General features: G+C 38.9%; 1 protein-coding gene and 1 long non-coding RNA gene across 2 annotated transcripts; both read left to right on the forward strand.

The window, feature by feature from the left end:
- The first annotated feature begins 3,198 nt into the window (after positions 1–3,198).
- LOC124202939 lies at positions 3,199–3,778 on the forward strand. Its single transcript, XM_046599463.1, has 3 exons — positions 3,199–3,204; positions 3,282–3,501; positions 3,577–3,778. Exons 1-3 carry the CDS (start codon positions 3,199–3,201, stop codon positions 3,747–3,749), a joined length of 399 nt encoding a protein of 132 aa, XP_046455419.1. The 3' UTR covers positions 3,750–3,778.
- Positions 3,779–4,262: 484 nt separating this feature from the next.
- Positions 4,263–4,723, forward strand: LOC124201875. Its single transcript, XR_006877732.1, has 3 exons — positions 4,263–4,336; positions 4,409–4,527; positions 4,598–4,723. It is a non-coding gene; the product is annotated as an uncharacterized LOC124201875 (long non-coding RNA).
- Positions 4,724–14,677: the final 9,954 nt, after the last annotated feature.

Below are 14,677 nucleotides of genomic sequence, written 5' to 3' on the forward strand. Positions count from 1 at the left end.
GTCACCATATACAGGCTACAACATCTGTGAACTGAAATTTCGATCAAAAAAGATTACTTACATTTAGTGATACAATTGGTCTATTCAATAGGCACTCGACGCGGCAAATGCACATGAACTTGCGCAGGCCAACTTTGGAAAAAACATTCAATTAATATTCCCATGCCAACTCAGAGTACAGAGTCACGAGCGAAATCTTGAGTTGAGTCACGTATAGACGTTCTTATCTGGTCTACTTGAAAGTTCCCAGTTTACTGATTAAGCACGAGAGGTATCAATGGTTGGATGATTGAGGGTTGGTTGATGACGAAGGGTATGATGGCTAGCTGCAGAGTAACAGACGATTTTTTGTCTCGACTAATTTCGTGAGCGGCTACAGTTCGCCATAAATTAATTTCAGGGATTAATTCTTGACTCGTCAACTTGTCGTTTGCATTTGAGGTTTCCATCTCCATTGGTTCTATCTGTGTCTCTTGATTCTCTGGGGCAGTGTGAGTTTTCCCGGTATATTTTCAGACGTAATGAATCTTTCGTTCTCTCCGAAAGTTTGATCTGGTTGAATTTTTTTTTCAATTCGCGGTTCAATGTTTTTCTGAACATCAAGTTCCATAGGGATCTCATCGTTTTTACCGTTAGTTTCGTCCACCTTGTAAAAATAATTTGAGTTTAACATTGTTTGTTTTAATTGTTTTTAAATAGAGTAAAATTGTTACCAGTTCCACAAAGGGGTCAAATTGAGATTCAAGTACTGGTTCAGTGTGGGGATTGGGAGGGTCTCCGTTGTATCCCGTGGTTTAATCAGTAATTATTTCACGGCTGGTTACTACTCTCCGAAGTGTTGGTAAGTAGATATGGTAGGCTTTGATGAATTCGAAAAAAAACCACTAGGATGCCTGCGATACATTTTTGTTCCAGTTTCGTTCATTTGGCATCCTGTATGTGAACAAAAGCTTTGGAGCCCAAAATTCTGAGATATGAAAAGTCTGGTTTGTGCCCAGTCCAAGTTTCAAATGGAGATAGTTTTGTTTTGTTGGCTGGTATTTTGTTTTGAATGTAGGTGGAGTACGCCGTAGCTTCGCCCCAGATCAAGAGTGGTAGTCTGCTTTGACTTGCGTGAGTCATAGTTCTTGCCATCTCCTAGATAGTTTGGTTTTCTCTTTCTGCTATGCCATTTTGTTGAGGACAGTAGGGTGCACTTAATTCGTGTTTGATTCCCATTTCAGCTGGTCTTGCATAAAATCTTTCACTGAAGTATTCTTTTGCGTTGTCAGAGCGCAGTGATTGATGCCAGTGCTTGATTTTTGACGAGAGCATTAAAGATTCAAAATGATTGGGTACTTCTAATTTGTTTTTCATAAAATACACACCGAACCAACCACTTAATTCGTCTTTGAACAGGACAAATTATCTTGCGCCTCTAATCTATGCATGTTACAATGGTCCACATACATCGGCATGTATGCGTTCACCTTTAAAGGTGGTTGGTCGAGTGCTGATTTGGGGATAATGTAATCGATGCATCTTGCCTTTTGTAAAACCTGGACAGTGATGTAGGTCTTTCCATTCGTCTTCAGTTCCATAAAAGTCCAGTCCTTGGACCAATCTTTGCGTTCGCATTCTTTTCAGGTTTCTTAAGTTGACGTGACCAATGCTACAGTGCCAAAGTGAAGGAGGGGTCAGCTATCCAGTTGATGTAGCATAAGTCGCATGATCAATGTTTACTTGAGATCTGATTCGAAGATGATACATTGTACGACCAGCTCTGTCTCTTTCCATGTAGATGTTGGCATCAGGAGTAAAGATGTCCACTTTTGTGCCACTGAAAATAGCCTTCATGCCAGCTTCAGTGGCCGATACAATTGAGAATTAGTTTGTGCCTAAGTCTGGCACATGGAGTACAGGTGAAATGATCCGTTCATTTTCTACCTCTCACTATATGCACTAAAATACACTAGGAACGTGTGCTTGTATAATAACGTTAAAGTAGCGTTGTACCTCCGTAAGAAGTGACACTTGTCCTTGGCCGTGTATTGGTAAAGTCGCACCACCGATATACCGTTGACCATCCAAAAGCCTGTAGTGATAGCTCGGTTTGTTGTTGAAGATGTGAGAACGCTGATCAGTCACCTGGGATGTTGTTCCCGAATCAGCAAACCAGTCAAAGATGGATCTACTACTGTAACATGCGGATGCAAGAAAGCCGGTATCTTCTTCTCAACTGCAGCTTACATTTTTTCATTTGTTTTTCTTTTTTAGCACCGAAAGCTACATCACACCCAACACATGATGATTCACTATCGACAAAATATAGTGACGTTTCAAAACATATTTTCGTGAATTTTTACAAAAATTCCTGAAATTACGTTATTCGAAATGTTTATAATTTTGCTTCAAGATTTGTGAGTAGCGCTCAAAATATGACAAATGATGATGTTCTGTTGCACACAAGTTTGTTTATTCTTGTGCTCCTCGAAAGGAATCCATTTGAGTTTGCCCCAGTTAAAATTCCATGAGGTTTGATATTTTTAAAAAAAAATCCTTGTTTGATTGTTTATCAACCTCTTTAAAACGTCTTCCATTGAGCAAGCATCAGAAATAGATCTCAATCTATCAATTTTTGATGGATTAATTTTGATTAAGACTGTATTTTAGAAATTACAAGCTAATTTAATGATGGCAATGAAAAAGATCTACATTAAAAATGCTGATTCGAAGGGTGTCTTGTTCTCGTTTACGACATCAGTTTGTCAAGATTTCCAAAAGAATTTCTGAAAAAAACTCGATGTTGTACGTAACTAGAACCCGGAATATTGATACTCATTTACATTTACATTGGCACATTGACACCAAGAACGCTCCGTGTGAGTGAATCCACTTGCTGGAAGGGCGTCCTCTTGAATACACCCATATTCACATAGACTTACACGAGGACAACTGAAGGACTCTTTCCTTACTCAATGAAAAGCGTGCATCCAGTGAAATCTAAAAGTAGAATGGCGGCCATTAGAATACCCATGACAAATATATCTCAATGGTAAGCTGGACCTTTTTTCTAATCTAAGGGAAACGGTAATGGTCAAAATCGGCTCCTTATATAATATGCAATTACTTCCTGAGTTGCGTCTGTTTCTTACGCAACTTGGTTGATTTCATCATAGCTTGTTTACGATCCGTCAGATAAAGGAATAGATAACATTGATGGAAGTATGATTTTCTAATTAATAGCTTTCTAATGAAATTCTAAATGTACCCCTGTGAGCCAACATGTTCATATTTTTAAGTTTACCTTTATTATTGGGGTTCGCCCGCTCGCGTCAATCCCACTAGAAGCCGGCGACACTCCGTTCCGCTACATTGAATTTTCAACCAGCTGGGGATTCCGAGGATTCTTCAGAGTGTGGGTTGCGGATGGAGCCATCGATCAGAAGACCAGGACTCTGTGCGTTCCCAAACCGGTTCCTGGCCTTGTGAGCGGAGAGCAAGCCGAAATCACCGTCAAAGGTTCATCAAGTTTAATGAAATAAAATTTGAGATTGTTTTTTGTTTTTTAATAATTTACTTTTATCAATTCACAAGGTGGAATAGCGTCAAGTCTAGACGATATGTGGAGCGCCACTGGCTCCACCGATCCGTCGACCCTTGTCACCGTGCTGGAACGCTTCCATCACAATCAGTACGCCAAAAAACCCGCTGGCAAGGAGGACACCAGCTGGAACGGAATTATGCAGAAAATTTTGAGCTTCAGGTAAGCCGACGGATCCTTCCACGATGCCGACGGGTCCTCATATCTCAGATATTCCGGTTATTTATCTGCCGGAAAAAATAAATGATGAAACAATTTCCGCAATTTCTTCTAGAATAACGGCGCTGACAGTTCACGCCCTGTCTTCCATCACCCTGCAGAGATATTCCGATCCTTTTTTGCTCAAGTCCGCCTTGACTTGGATGCACGGGCAGCAGAACGATGACGGAAGTTTCGCCGACGGACCCAATGTCACCCAAAGTCAAAGGATCGAAACCACCGCGTTCATTCTAACGTGTCTTTCAGACGTCCAGCACGACGACATCGTACGTGATTTATTAGTTCATTTTTATTCAATTGATTTATAGATGAAAACTTATTGATTCGTTTTTTTCGTCCAGGTGTTGTTCCAAGTGAATTCGGCCGCCCAGCGTTTCTTGGAACGTGAATTGGCGGCTAGTCGTGAAATGAAGACGATCGCTCCAATTGCGACGGCCGTCCTGGTGTCGCATTCTTCCGTCTGGCCGGAAACGTTTGCCAAACTAGATAGCGTCTCTGACGAACTTATTAATTGCTACTTGAACGATCGCAAACGTAAAGATAACAAAAACTCAGCTACAACAACTAAATTTAATGGCTGATTACTTAAATATATTTAAAAGGCAGAATGTTTAAACGAGATGACGTACGCCCTAACAGCTTATTCCCATCAGAACAAGCCCGGCAAAGTTTTGGAAATGGTCAGGATTTTAGTTTCGGCACCGTGGCATATTCTTCATCCTTTGGTAATCAAATTAAGAAAATCAATTAAAAAATAGAATTTAAAACAAAATTTAATGTTTTTGGGCTCACTAGGACAAATTGAGAATGATGAAAGCTTGGAGCAAATACAGCCAGGTGCTCAACGATCCAGTGCGTAATCTCAACATGCGACTAACATTCCAGAACGGCGAAGTCACTTTCATCCAATCCCATCATCTGTCTAACGTGAGTTGGCTTATAATTATTTCCTTAATTTGTTTCAAATATTTATTGATTTAGGTTATGTTTCACGCTTTAGGAGTCGGCGTTAGGCAACGCTTCCACGCCTCCGCAGATGGATTACGACAAAGAAAATGTCATAGCCGGAACCAGTGACAACGAAACACGTTCAGAGTCCCAGGAGGAGCAGCAAAACGTGCGGATGCACACTCCGGCGCTTACGTACGACATTCCAAGTCTCCCGCAAAACGTTTAAGTAACCCTATCCGGAACTGGATGCGCTATTTTTCAGGTACGGATTATTTCTTTGGCATAAGAGTTAACTCATTTTTTAAAATTTGATAATAGACTTAAGTGTACTGGAAAACAGTGGAGCCACCTATTGTTGATGGATCGTTACTCTCCGTGTACACCTCAGTCGAAAGTGCCGGACTGGATGATTGTATCCTATGATGATGATGATGATTGTATCAGCTGCTTTGCAATCATCATTGATACTCATCTTCATGTCTCAATGAAACCACCTTGCGGCCAATTTATCAACCCTGAAAACACGAATTTAGTTCACCGATTTCAATTTCACCGATTCCAAATCGGCCAATCAGCGTACAGCGTTTTAAAGAGGCTGTACACTGATTGGCCCTTATTGGACACAAATGAGATTTCCAGACGAGTGTGTAACTGCTCCATTGAACAATTTTTCATGAACTCGAAAAGGAACCTTAAAGGGTAGACTCATGATAAAGACTATGAAATAGGTTATTCAACCAAATATATACACGAATGGTTTGTTCTTAACTTTCTTTTTCATCCAAAACACATGTTTTTTCATTAAAAACTTTTCGGGTCCGTTCTAGAGGGTAACATGCACCTTAGGCAACAAGAGAACGTTACTTTTTAGCTGATCGGCATCGCCCGTATTGAATAAGAAACACCAATTCTTGTTGCAATCAAATTCTTGAGTCTCGTGAGTCTATGTATTGTCATCTGGGGAGTAGGGAACATTCCACAGTTAGGATATTTCGTATAAAAACAAAGAAAATTTATCGATTTGCTTCGCTTTAGGAATATTTCGTCAAAACATGATTCAAAATTTGTTTTTTTTTCCCATTTTTTTTGCTTCTGCTTTTTCTTTTGCTTTTTTTCTTTCTTTTGACCGGCAGTGGAAGCCGGTCTCATTCGAGACATCCTTGTCAAACTCAAGAGAACAGGCCAGCAGGTATGACCTTGTCATTTTCCGTCGCTCTTCAAAACGTGCCAATTGAGGATTGGATTTCCTTTAGCTTATAGCTGGATTCCTTTGGCTGGGGACAGTGATGGTTTGACTTGATGATAGTTGTTAGTCGAGCTCAGACCATCGGGAAGTCATCTCCCCCGCCACACCTGAATCTTCTCGCCTGGCTAAGAGATTTCCCTTTTTTTGCTTTTTCTTTTTCTTTTGCTTGTTTTCTTTCTTTTTCTTTCTTTTTTTAGTTTTTTTCGATTTTTTCTCAAGCGTCATAATGCATGACTATACATAGCAATAAAATTCATAAAATTGAAACACTATACTTGTTGTCTAATTCATTACCGATATGTTTTTATGTTGTTCAACTGTTTTAAACAACGATAATAGATACGTATGAAAATTGAACAAAAACTGGGGCTAAGTTCCTAAGCTTTTTCGAAAGAATTGAAAACGGAATTGGTATCCGCTATCGAAAAGGAGAAATAATGGGTTAAAGAAATGAAGATTTAAAAATTGGTCTGATGCAAAAAAAAGTTAAACAAGTTGTCATTCCGGGAAATGCTGATCTTATTTAACTGTCAATTTTTGAAATGTTGGCCAGCGTTTGTTGAATACTCGTACCAATTTATGCTGACATGAAAGAGTAAGACTTGACAACAGGCTATTTTTCAATCGGTGAAACGCTAACGTAATCCAAATGAACCTTTAGGCGAACGATGGATTTGCCAAGTAGTTGGCTACAACAATTGTAGATTATAAAACAAGGAAAAAGAAACTAGACCATTTCCTCTTTTAAACAAAAACAAAAAAAAAATAAAACGAAATGTAGATCAAACCAAGATTTTGAATGAGGGGTTCTAGAACTCTATTCTTTACATTTTACATATCAGTATTTTCCTTGGAAACGAGGTTCCACCATTTTTCAAATAGCTCGGGTGTTCACGAAAAAAAGCCCATCTGCTGTTCAATTGCCTTGTCTTGTCGCCCATAAAAAAGAAACGACCCATCACTCAGCTGCGCCCGATCGACACCATTCAGCAGCACGTCATGGGTGAGAAGATGGAACTTCGAAACAGGAACTTACTTCCGCCTGGGTCTAACTTGGCCAAAAAGAAGCACGGGCAGGGCCTCGGAGGGGCTCTTTGAATTAATTTCATCTGAACCCGATTGTCACGCTACTTTTCGACTGACGTGCACTGAATTGGTGTAAACGTCGCATTTGCTCGAAATGATCGTCATAACCCTCTTCTTACGTCAACGTAGAAGGATTCAAAGAACGGCTTTACAAACTGCAACCAATTGAAAATGTCGCTCATTTAACCGCCTGAAAATGTACCAAAAGTGGCCAGGAAAAGATTTGAATAAAAGCAAAGAAAAAATGATAAACCTTGGCTTCTTGTTTTCCTCAGTTTGCCCTCGAATGATCAAAATTAACCTTGTGGCAGGACTGATGCAGGAGAGCAAACGTGCCGCACTAATGAACGCGAAGCAGCTCTAAATGAATCTGCTGCTTCACTTTACCAACACTCGTGCACGAGACAGGACGAGTGTCGACGAAATGCGAGCAGCGAGCCTCTTTAACTTTTCTGATTCTAAAATTCTGCTCAACTTGAAGGGAAAACGACGGCGTCCTACCTCGATGGCCAATGCTAGGCGACATCGCTGGGTGCTCGCCCTCCCAAGTGAATCACGTCGTTGGCCTTGGCCGACATCAGGCGGGGAAATAAAGGGTTGCCTCGTGAGTACAACCACACAAAAGTGCGGTGCGTGGATTTGGCACGAGATCAGAAAGAGAGGCAATGGAGGACGATAGAATTTCTTTGAGCCTGCTCCGACATAATCCTGAAACAACACAGTCAATGCTGCATAAAAAAGCGGCAGAGAGAAAATGGCCCTCACCATTCAATGATGATCGAAACTAGTGTGCCATCACCAACCACCAAGACTTGGATGCAATCAACTCGACAACAGACGGTCAACAACTTTTTCCTTGTTCCAGAATACCAGCGGTCTGAAAAACGCCTAGCCTATGGACAATTTCATATGAAAAGGAAATTTGGAAAACTGCTCGAATTTTGTTAGTAGAGTCGGGATTCACACAAGAGTTGAAAAGTCTCTTGCCGAATGGCGATGGAAATAAATCAACAACAAGAAAACATTCAACGAAACATGTCAGCATTCCCCTAGCCGACGCGTCAAGGAATCTCAAGTAAGATTTGAAATTGTCGATAGCCGATGACAGTCAATGAAAAAAGAAAAACTGGAGGCAGACCAAAACTGAATATTCAGCATAGGATCAACCTCGAGGGCTTCAATCGTCAAAATGATTTCGGCAACTGGCACCGATAGTTCTCCAAGAATACCAAGTAAAATTTACCCTCCGTCATTCATAAACGTGAAATAAATAATGGCCAACCCGTCTGAGCTTGCATCGATTCGGCGGTTTCAATCACCAGCCAGCCATAACCAAAGTCCCGACCTAAGTTGCAAGGAATTAATTTTCCAAGTTAACGACTGAATCCCGATACTAATTTCAAACACTATTCCCAAATAGCCGCTGTAAATGCGCAAAACAAATACCATTAACTTCAAGTGGACGTTTGTCAACCACACCAAGTAGAAAGCAACAAGTAAATTCCACATACCGGTGCATGATTCTTACGGAAAATCAACAGCTTTTCCTCTCCAGCATCGCCGTAACTCGATGACCATTAAAGTAGGCGTTTGTTCTGTTCGTCGGCCGTCGACATCGCCAGTCACCATATACAGGCTACAACATCTGTGAACTGAAATTTCGATCAAAAAAGATTACTTACATTTAGTGATACAATTGGTCTATTCAATAGGCACTCGACGCGGCAAATGCACATGAACTTGCGCAGGCCAACTTTGGAAAAAACATTCAATTAATATTCCCATGCCAACTCAGAGTACAGAGTCACGAGCGAAATCTTGAGTTGAGTCACGTATAGACGTTCTTATCTGGTCTACTTGAAAGTTCCCAGTTTACTGATTAAGCACGAGAGGTATCAATGGTTGGATGATTGAGGGTTGGTTGATGACGAAGGGTATGATGGCTAGCTGCAGAGTAACAGACGATTTTTTGTCTCGACTAATTTCGTGAGCGGCTACAGTTCGCCATAAATTAATTTCAGGGATTACTTCTTGACTCGTCAACTTGTCGTTTGCATTTGAGGTTTCCATCTCCATTGGTTCTATCTGTGTCTCTTGATTCTCTGGGGCAGTGTGAGTTTTCCCGGTATATTTTCAGACGTAATGAATCTTTCGTTCTCTCCGAAAGTTTGATCTGGTTGAATTTTTTTTTCAATTCGCGGTTCAATGTTTTTCTGAACATCAAGTTCCATAGGGATCTCATCGTTTTTACCGTTAGTTTCGTCCACCTTGTAAAAATAATTTGAGTTTAACATTGTTTGTTTTAATTGTTTTTAAATAGAGTAAAATTGTTACCAGTTCCACAAAGGGGTCAAATTGAGATTCAAGTACTGGTTCAGTGTGGGGATTGGGAGGGTCTCCGTTGTATCCCGTGGTTTAATCAGTAATTATTTCACGGCTGGTTACTACTCTCCGAAGTGTTGGTAAGTAGATATGGTAGGCTTTGATGAATTCGAAAAAAAACCACTAGGATGCCTGCGATACATTTTTGTTCCAGTTTCGTTCATTTGGCATCCTGTATGTGAACAAAAGCTTTGGAGCCCAAAATTCTGAGATATGAAAAGTCTGGTTTGTGCCCAGTCCAAGTTTCAAATGGAGATAGTTTTGTTTTGTTGGCTGGTATTTTGTTTTGAATGTAGGTGGAGTACGCCGTAGCTTCGCCCCAGATCAAGAGTGGTAGTCTGCTTTGACTTGCGTGAGTCATAGTTCTTGCCATCTCCTAGATAGTTTGGTTTTCTCTTTCTGCTATGCCATTTTGTTGAGGACAGTAGGGTGCACTTAATTCGTGTTTGATTCCCATTTCAGCTGGTCTTGCATAAAATCTTTCACTGAAGTATTCTTTTGCGTTGTCAGAGCGCAGTGATTGATGCCAGTGCTTGATTTTTGACGAGAGCATTAAAGATTCAAAATGATTGGGTACTTCTAATTTGTTTTTCATAAAATACACACCGAACCAACCACTTAATTCGTCTTTGAACAGGACAAATTATCTTGCGCCTCTAATCTATGCATGTTACAATGGTCCACATACATCGGCATGTATGCGTTCACCTTTAAAGGTGGTTGGTCGAGTGCTAATTTGGGGATAATGTAATCGATGCATCTTGCCTTTTGTAAATCCTGGACAGTGATGTAGGTCTTTCCATTCGTCTTCAGTTCCATAAAAGTCCAGTCCTTGGACCAATCTTTGCGTTCGCATTCTTTTCAGGTTTCTTAAGTTGACGTGACCAATGCTACAGTGCCAAAGTGAAGGAGGGGTCAGCTATCCAGTTGATGTAGCAGAAGTCGCATGATCAATGTTTACTTGAGATCTGATACGAAGATGATACATTGTACGACCAGCTCTGTCTCCTTCCATGTAGATGTTGGCATCAGGAGTAAAGATGTCCACTTTTGTGCCACTGAAAATAGCCTTCATGCCAGCTTCAGTGGCCGATACAATTGAGAATTAGTTTGTGCCTAAGTCTGGCACATGGAGTACAGGTGAAATGATCCGTTCATTTTCTACCTCTCACTATATGCACTAAAATACACTAGGAATGTGTGCTTGTATAATAACGTTAAAGTAGCGTTGTACCTCCGTAAGAAGTGACACTTGTCCTTGGCCGTGTATTGGTAAAGTCGCACCACCGATATACCGTTGACCATCCAAAAGCCTGTAGTGATAGCTCGGTTTGTTGTTGAAGATGTGAGAACGCTGATCAGTCACCTGGGATGTTGTTCCCGAATCAGCAAACCAGTCAAAGATGGATCTACTACTGTAACATGCGGATGCAAGAAAGCCGGTATCTTCTTCTCAACTGCAGCTTACATTTTTTCATTTGTTTTTCTTTTTTAGCACCGAAAGCTACATCACACCCAACACATGATGATTCACTATCGACAAAATATAGTGACGTTTCAAAACATATTTTCGTGAATTTTTACAAAAATTCCTGAAATTACGTTATTCGAAATGTTTATAATTTTGCTTCAAGATTTGTGAGTAGCGCTCAAAATATGACAAATGATGATGTTCTGTTGCACACAAGTTTGTTTATTCTTGTGCTCCTCGAAAGGAATCCATTTGAGTTTGCCCCAGTTAAAATTCCATGAGGTTTGATATTTTTTTTTTTAAATCCTTGTTTGATTGTTTATCAACCTCTTTAAAACGTCTTCCATTGAGCAAGCATCAGAAATAGATCTCAATCTATCAATTTTTGATGGATTAATTTTGATTAAGACTGTATTTTAGAAATTACAAGCTAATTTAATGATGGCAATGAAAAAGATCTACATTAAAAAATGCTGATTCGAAGGGTGTCTTGTTCTCGTTTACGACATCAGTTTGTCAAGATTTCCAAAAGAATTTCTGAAAAAAACTCGATGTTGTACGTAACTAGAACCCGGAATATTGATACTCATTTACATTTACATTGGCACATTGACACCAAGAACGCTCCGTGTGAGTGAATCCACTTGCTGGAAGGGCGTCCTCTTGAATACACCCATATTCACATAGACTTACACGAGGACAACTGATGGACTCTTTCCTTACTCAATGAAAAGCGTGCATCCAGTGAAATCTAAAAGTAGAATGGCGGCCATTAGAATGCCCATGACAAATATATCTCAATGGTAAGCTGGACCTTTTTTCTAATCTAAGGGAAACGGTAATGGTCAAAATCGGCTCCTTATATAATATGCAATTACTTCCTGAGTTGCGTCTGTTTCTTACGCAACTTGGTTGATTTCATCATAGCTTGTTTACGATCCGACAGATAAAGGAATAGATAACATTGATTGAAGTATGATTTTCTAATTAATAGCTTTCTAATGAAATTCTAAATGTACCCCTGTCAGCCAACATGTCCATATTTTTAAGTTTACCTTTATTACTGAGTTTATCTTCTTGACAGTCAAGCCCTTCATTCTGGACAACAACAAACATACCGCTTATGTCGTCTTCGTCGCCCACTTCTTTACGATAACTTATTCCTTATTTTTAGTTATTTTTAAATAATATTTAGCGATAATTTTTATAGATTATCGTTGCATCTGCCAGCAATCCAGACATACCACCAATTTTCGCATTTTTCGTTTGGATACCAATTTAAGCTTCCAATAAAAATTTACCAAATTATTGGAAAATTGATATAACATGTATTTCATCAATTCATCATGATCTGAGTTTCTTTCTGAGTCCAGTTAATCTAGTAGTATGTGCGGGAATCATGGAAAATTTGATATTTTTATTGATTTGTGACCATATGTATTTTTGTTTTCGAATGAATGCCAACTTTCCCACTAATTATGTAGGAATCTTGACTCAGGAGGAGTAGCCAATAAAAAGGGTTCGTAATGTAGAACACTTTTTGTTGTGAGGTGTTGGGGTGTGAAAACAAAAAATATAAAAACATTATCAAATGCATCAACCCGATGTTTTAAAAAAGGAAAAAAAAACGAGATTTACTTCTGTATTTATTTCGAAGAAAAAAATTAGTAAATAACGATGTTGTTCCTTATACGATATGAAGACGATGGGGAAGCTGCTTGGAGGTGCTATAAGCCAAATGGTATGAGAAATGATAATCCATTTCAATCGTTCAAATAAATTTCAGTTGTTTTGCTTTCAATCTTTTTGAAATTTACATCTTTGATTAAAGCAAAATTAAAATTTTTGGAACTGCGAGTACGTAGGTACTAGTATAGTAATTAATGTATGGCCTGAGATATGGACTGAGTTTCAGTGTATATGAGTGTGAAATTCAAATGACCTTTAATGGAATCAGTTGCAGCAAATTCTTTATTTTGAAACCACGAAAAGGTGTTTCTAATCATAATTTCCTCACATAAAATCTTGTCTCGGCAATATCTAGTAACGTCTTAGATAATGATTTTACCTTCATTCACACTTACATTATTAGAAAATTCTCCAGTCACAGGTAAATGAAACAATTTTGACAATAAAGAAACGACGGATGGGAAGGGAGATCTTGAATTTTATCAAACTGAATGCTTTATCATGAACCGACATTTTATTTTAAAATGTTGTGATCATTTTTTAAACCGATATGCGGTGTTACATTACACATGCTCATAATTTCCACATCAATCTATTCTAGGAAAATGTTGATGTAGACCTCAAGAATCCCTAGTCAAGAACAAATGGAAAAAGATGAATCAGGATACGGACATTAACTGTAACTTTTTAGATTACAGTTTCCCATCGATTACCAGTTGTTCCAATTTGTGCCTTAAAAAGAATTTACCCTTGATACAATGTTTTGTAAAAGATTGATCTGGTAAGAAAGACGCTTTAGGTAATACAATACTTGAGAGGGATCAAACCTTCTAAGATGAGGAACTAATACAACTTAAAAGTACGAAAAATCCAAGCCTTTCTATTGCTAGTAACATCAATTATCAAGAAATTCAATCATCATTCAATAACGTCAGTAAAGTGGTAGGGTAGATTATTTGCAGTTAGTATATAGCTATCGATAACTTGATCCCCCCCCCCCTGAAGGCCAATGTTGTTTCCATTGATTTCAGCAGTTGAAGAAAACAACTTTGTATCGAATACAAATTGACAGCAAGAGTGTAAATAATCTGAAAAATAGCTTTTAAAAATAAAAGTTATAACAGCATTTTGGCCAGCAACCACACTATTGACTATTTTGCCAAATTCCTCTGTCAAATAAAAAAAAACTTGTCAAGGGTATAAGGTGAAAAAGTTAAGTGTTCTAGGTAACTTTATTTATTCGTCGTGAAAATTCTGGGTCAGGTTGTCGGTAAATTCAAATGTTTTCTCAGTTTCTATTATTTTGAATCGTCATGTTTATTAGGTCAGGGCGAGTGATGGTGTCGACTTTGACAACTAGAACCCGAATCCTGTTCAGTTTTCTAACGAAATTGAAACCATTTCTCTATAATAGTCTCTTCAAATTTGCGATCGATTCAAACCATGAATGTTTTTCTAGGGGCTGTATCTGTTCCCGAATCTCGACCCATAAAGCTAACAGTACAACAAACTTGCGCTAAACTTTTTAACTCGTTCTTTGTGGATTGCCATGAGGGATAAAAGAAATACTTGTTTGTCTTGAACTATTTGCTCTCATTGGCATAGATCTGGAATGTCGCCATTCCTTTGTTTTTTTAAGTATCTGATGGGATACCAAGGCGTTTCATGAATAATTTAAGCTGTTTCCCAATCTGCATTACAATGATGATACAGTCACTTGATTTTTGTTCGTGTTTGTGACCACAACTTTGACGCAATTGTGGATATGTGTACTTCCAAACAGCAAGAACATTTTTTCAATGGTTTTCGTCAAACATACCTTATTTTTACTTCGGGCTTTAAATGCAGTTGTAAAAGTTTTCGACGCACAGTCATGACTGTACTTTGACATCAAACTATGCAATAAAATTATGAGATGGAAAGCAACACTAAAAAAGGGGAGGTAAACAAATGAGTGATCTTCATTTTTAACCTGTAGTCAAAGGAACGCAATATTTAGCTTGCTGCAATTCAAAACAACGATAAAGTAAAAATTACATCTTAGTAATCT

Source organism: Daphnia pulex, chromosome 9 (assembly GCF_021134715.1).
Source record: "Daphnia pulex isolate KAP4 chromosome 9, ASM2113471v1".
NCBI lineage: Eukaryota > Metazoa > Arthropoda > Branchiopoda > Diplostraca > Daphniidae > Daphnia > Daphnia pulex.

Coding starts and splice junctions, on each gene's coding strand:
- LOC124202939 (XM_046599463.1), top strand. Junction 3,502..3,576: donor AGCCGAAATCACCGTCAAAG/GTTCATCAAGTT, acceptor TCAATTCACAAG/GTGGAATAGCGTCAAGTCTA.